Source organism: Hemiscyllium ocellatum, chromosome X (genome assembly GCF_020745735.1).
Source record: "Hemiscyllium ocellatum isolate sHemOce1 chromosome X, sHemOce1.pat.X.cur, whole genome shotgun sequence".
Lineage (NCBI taxonomy): Eukaryota > Metazoa > Chordata > Chondrichthyes > Orectolobiformes > Hemiscylliidae > Hemiscyllium > Hemiscyllium ocellatum.
The window spans coordinates 6,895,190-6,900,521 of NC_083453.1; the positions used below are offsets into that span (position 1 = coordinate 6,895,190).

The following is a 5,332-nucleotide window of genomic DNA, read 5'->3' on the forward strand; positions in this document are numbered from 1 at the left end:
ATTTTGGAAAGAGAAATCAGGGCAGGACTTATACACTTAATGGTAAGGTCCTGGGGAGTGTTGCTGAACAAAGAGACCTTGGAGTGAAGGTTCATAGCCCCTTGAAAGTGGAGTCACAGGTAGATAGGATAGTGGAGAAGGCATTTGGTATGCTTTCCTGGACTGGTTAAACTATTGAGTAGAGGAGTTGGGAAGTCATGGTGTGGCTGTACAGGATATTGGTTAGGCCGCTTTTGGAGTATTGTGTGCAATTCTAGTGTCCTTCTTATAGGAAGGATGTTGTTAAACTTGAAAGGGTTCAGAAAAGATTTACAAGGATGTTGGCAGGGTGAGAGGGTCTGAGCTACAGGGAGAGGCTGAACAGGCTGGGGCTGTTTTTCCTGGAGCGTCAGAGGCTGAGGGATTTAAAATCTGATTGAAGATTTGTAGCTCGGGTATCCGTTGTTGTGGTTCTGTTCGCCGAGCTGAGGGGTGACCTTATAGAGGTTTATAAAATCATGAGGGGTATGGATAGGATAAATAGACAAAGTCTTTCCCCTGGGGTGGGGGAGTCCAGAACTAGAGGGGCATAGGTTTAGGGTGAGAGGGGAAAGATATAAAAGAGACCTAAGGGGCAACGTTTTCACACAGAGGGTGGTACGTGTATGGAATGAGCTGCCAGAGGAAGTGGTGGAGGCTGATACAATTACAACATTTAAGAGGCATTTGGATGGGTATATGAATAGGAAGGATTTGGAGGGATATGGGCCGGGTGCTGGCAGGTGGGACTAGATTGGGTTGGGATATCTGGCCAGCATGGACAGGTTGGGCCGAAGGGTCTGTTTCCATGCTGTACATCTCTGTGGCTGTATGGGAATTATATCAGACACGGGATGTTAACACTATCTCTCTCACGCGACAGATGTTGCCTGACCTGCTGAGTTTCTCCAGTAATTTCTAGTTGTTTCTGAAAGAGGGAACCGTCGGTTCTCCAACATACAATGAACCAGCAGAGACACGCACCGACACAGCACGGACTTGGACAGATCCACCGCCTTTTCCCTGGGAGCCGCTGATGAAAGCACGCATTGCTCGCGAGGCACCGTCATGACGTTGGGACGGGCCGTAACTGGGTTCAAGATGGCGGCGGGCTGGAGGATTTTGCGAGGAACTGGCTATCGGCTGTTACTTGTGGCGGCGAGGAAGCAACTGTGTGTCCTGGATTTTCCCAAACGCTGTAAGATGTTTATTGACCTTTCACGTGCGAGAAGCCCCGAACATGAGAACGTTGACCACATCAGGGTGTTGCTGAGGGGGAGAGAGGTGTATATGAGAATCTCGGGCATGTGATAATGTGGGGGTGGGTGTGTGTAGCAGGGTTGAAGGAATGGAACGACTTTGGTGGGGTTTGTAGTTAATGTTGAGACTGAGGGGAACAGCGGCGGTTGTTAAACCTCGTGGAATCACTGGGAGAGTAAGATTAGTGAGGGTGTGGTTAGTGGCAATCATCGGATTATGAATAGGTAGAATTTTGAAAAAAACAGACCCCAGACCAGCGATGATTGATTGAAATAGTCTAACAGTAATGCGTAGCCAATTGGTGCCTGTTTCTTTGGAGACACTGCCAGAATGTTACTAGCTGCAAATGAATCTAGGCTGCAGGCAAAGTCCAACAAGTTCTTGGAGACAGCCTCTCAGCAATGCCTCTTTTACTTACACTCCTGCAAAAATTGAAATTGCTGGAAAAGCTCAGCAGGTCTAGCAGCACCTGTGCAGACAAATCAGTGTTAACGTTTTGGGTCTGGTGACCCTTTCTCAAAACTGGGAACTGAAGTTATGAGGAAGGGTCACCAGATCAGACCTGAAACATCCTCTTCACAGATGCTGTTAGATCTGCTGAGCTTTTCCAGCACACTCCATTTTTGCCTCTGATTTTATTTATGCCCCAATCTGTTATCACATCTGTTGCAGAACTACAGCTGCAGCAGCAAACTGGTCTGTTAATGCAGCAAATCCCACCACCACAAATCATTTTAATTTTTTCAACATCCGTATTGCTATCTAAAGATACCCTGTCTGCTGCAATGGCACCTGCCTCTCCCACTGGGACTGCCAGCTGAACAACTGTGGACTAATTCATTGGTCCAGTAGGATGTGTTAATGCACTTCTGGAGGCAATTGGATCTGGTAAGACTGCATGGGCATGTGACGTGGCTGCTGCAGTAGTGCCAGACCTCAGTATTCTCACTAAACTTGTCTCCCTGATCAGCTGAGTTCCTGTTTTTTTATGTACATCTTGCACTCTTTGAAATGTCACCATTGTAATGTTAGAAATGAGTATACAACAAGATCCCATAACAACAGCAAGCTCATTTTTTTTGGGAAAATAGGAATAGAAAACACTCATCGAATGGCATTTGTAGATCAATTAATGTCAACTGTTAATTGAAGTTTGGAAGGTAAAAACTGCAGATGCTGGAAACCAGATTCTGGATTAGTGGTGCTGGAAGAGCACAGCAGTTCAGGCAGCATCCGAGGAGCAGTGAAATCGACATTTCGGACAAAAGTCCTTCATCAGGAATAAAGGCAGTGAGCCTGAAGGGTGGAGAGATAAGCTAGAGGGGGGTGGGGGTGGGGAAAAAGAGTATAGAGGACAATGGGTGAGTGGGGGAGGGGATGAAGGTGATAGGTCAGGGAGGAGAGGGTGGAGTGGATAGGTGGAAAAGGAGATAGGCAGATAGGACAAGACCGGACAAGTCATGGGGACAGTGCTGAGCTGGAAGTTTGGAACTAGGGTGAGGAGGGGGAAGGGGAAATGAGGAAACTGTTGAAGTCCACATTGATGCCTTGGGGTTGAAGTGTTCCGAGGCGGGAGATGAGGCGTTCTTCCTCTAGGCGTCTGGTGGTGAGGGAGCGGCGGTGAAGGAGGCCCAGGACCTCCATGTCCTTGGCAGAGTGGGAGGGGGAGTTGAGATGTTGGGCCACAGGGCGGTGTGGTTGATTGGTGCGGGTGTCCTGGAGATGTTCCCTAAAGCACTCTGCTAAGAGGCGCCCAGTCTCCCCAATGTAGAGGAGACCGCATCGGGAGTAACGGATACAATAAATGATATTAGCGGGTGTGCAGGTAAAACTTTGGATGTGGAAGGCTCCTTTAGGGCCTTGGATAGAGGTGAGTGAGGAGGTGTGGGCACAGGTTTTACAGTTCGTGCGATGACAGGGAGAAGTAAAAGGATGGGAGAGTGGGTTGTAGAGGGGGCGTGGACCTGACCAGTAGTCTCAGAGGGAACGGTCTTTGCAGAAGGCGGAAAGGGGTGGGGAGGGAAATATATCCCTGGTGGTGGGGTCTTTTTGGAGGTGGCGGAAATGTTGGCGGATGATTTGGTTTATGCGAAGGTTTGTAGGGTGGAAGGTGAGCACCAGGGGCGTTCTGTCCTTGTTACGGTTGGAGGGGTGGGGTTTGTTTTATTGATGCCAATTGAGCAATAATGAACAGGACATTGTTCCTTGCTCTCTAAGTAATGGCCATGGAAACATCTCCATCCACCTGACAGGATTTTAATGGAAACAATCTCCCTATCTATCCACAACAAGATCCCCTCATTTTCCTCTTTGCTATCCTACCCCTTACATTGAATTCCAATCGCCACACTGCTGCAGCTCTGAGAGAAATGCTGGACACATGTCGAGCCCATTCTCCTTTTCATCCCTCTTCACCTGAAGCTTTGTATCTCTGTTTCACATCCACCAAGCTAAAATCCTTTGATTCTGACATTTTTCTCCTTCCCTGAGCCTGCTCACAACTCCTCACTCTGTGACCCATCTTCTCAATACCTAACAGTCTTCTTGCTCACCCCTATACACTTATCATTTCATTCCTCACCTTAGGCCATTTCTTCTGATTCCCACTCCCAGCGTAACCATCTGACCTCAACCTGCAGTCTCTATCTCACCCATCCCACACTGAGCCTCAAATGTTCATAATTGAAGCTGAGAAGACTTTTGGTAACAAATCTGTGTGCTTAAAAGGAATTGCTTGCCACTGGCTAACTGGGAATGTCTCTTAAGCAATGTACTTTGCGTAGCAGTGTGTAGCATTTCTTTTTTTCATTTATAGACTTAAATTTCAAATTGGATGAGAAGACAGCTCACAGCTGCTTAGACCTTTTCAAAAAAGAGACGGGAGTTATCTACCGTATGATTGGCATTGACCCAAGTAAAGTGCCAAAAAACCCTGAGCGCTTCAGAGAGTGGGCTGTGGTCTTGGCTGATGTGACTCTTTCAACTGGGAGACATTACTGGGAAGTAACAGTGAAACGATCTCAAGAGTTCCGAATTGGGGTGGCAGAGGCAAACATGTCACGAGAAGAATGTATTGGTGCCAATGATTGCTCCTGGGTTTATGCCTATCTCCAGAGGAAGTGGTACTCCATGTCTTCCAGTGAGATGGTACCAGTTGACTTCTTTGGAAAGCCTGATCGAGTGGGCTTTCTTCTGGACTGTGACAACAAGGAGCTTAGTTTAATAGATGTTGAGAAAGCAGCGGTTGTTAGCACAATAACAGTTGATTTCAAGATGCCACTAGTTCCAGCCTTTGCGCTATGGGATGGAGAGCTCTTAACACATTCAGGCATGGCCATTCTGCAAGGCATCTGAATTCCCTCCTGCCTTCCAGTGAAGGTGTTTTCTATCTGGACTTCATTCTGTTCGCTGTGTAATTTTTCAGGAATTGGCTACAATAATTTGTCTTTTGAAGAAGAGTTATCCTTTTGACCTCTTGATGTACTGTCTAAAGACTGTGTCCATGTTTTATCCAGCTATGAGCAATATACAAATGCTGCTAATATTGAGATCTATGTAATTTCCTGAGAATACACATGTAACCTCTCTTCAGTGTGGAAGAGAATTTTACAAAGAAAAACAGATTTTGGTCCTTGTTAACAATGAGAGGACTTAAATCTCTATTGGCTGGTTCTGGTTCTGGCTTTGTGCAACTCTTTCCACATTGGATAATTGTATGACCAGCTCTTAAAATGCCAAGATGTAATTAAGGGGATGTGCTTAATTGAGGTGTAGAGGTCTGCATTAAAAAAAGTCAAGACTGAAGAAGTAAATGATCAACAGTGTTGCATGAAGTTATAATTAAGTATTCTATTCTATCTGTATTCTAAGAATTTAATAAAATGTGATTTTAAAAGCATTGACTGTGTCAGCTTTATTGTAGTAAAATGTCCCAAGGCATTTTACAGGGCTATCATCAAACTGACCATACACTGACCTGGGGAATCTCAATTCTCCCCCACCCACCACCACCACCAAGCAGCCCCCAAGCTCATAGTTCACCAACCCCTTACAA

At 46.2% G+C, this 5,332-nt stretch overlaps 1 protein-coding gene across 1 annotated transcript; it reads left to right on the forward strand.

Annotated features, from left to right (window-relative positions):
* The first annotated feature begins 1,104 nt into the window (after positions 1–1,104).
* On the forward strand, positions 1,105–5,332 carry LOC132805799 (SPRY domain-containing protein 4-like). The gene is made up of 2 exons (XM_060821075.1): positions 1,105–1,216; positions 4,094–5,332. The coding sequence occupies exons 1-2, from the start codon at positions 1,120–1,122 to the stop codon at positions 4,630–4,632; spliced, it is 636 nt and encodes a 211-aa protein (XP_060677058.1). The 5' UTR covers positions 1,105–1,119; the 3' UTR covers positions 4,633–5,332.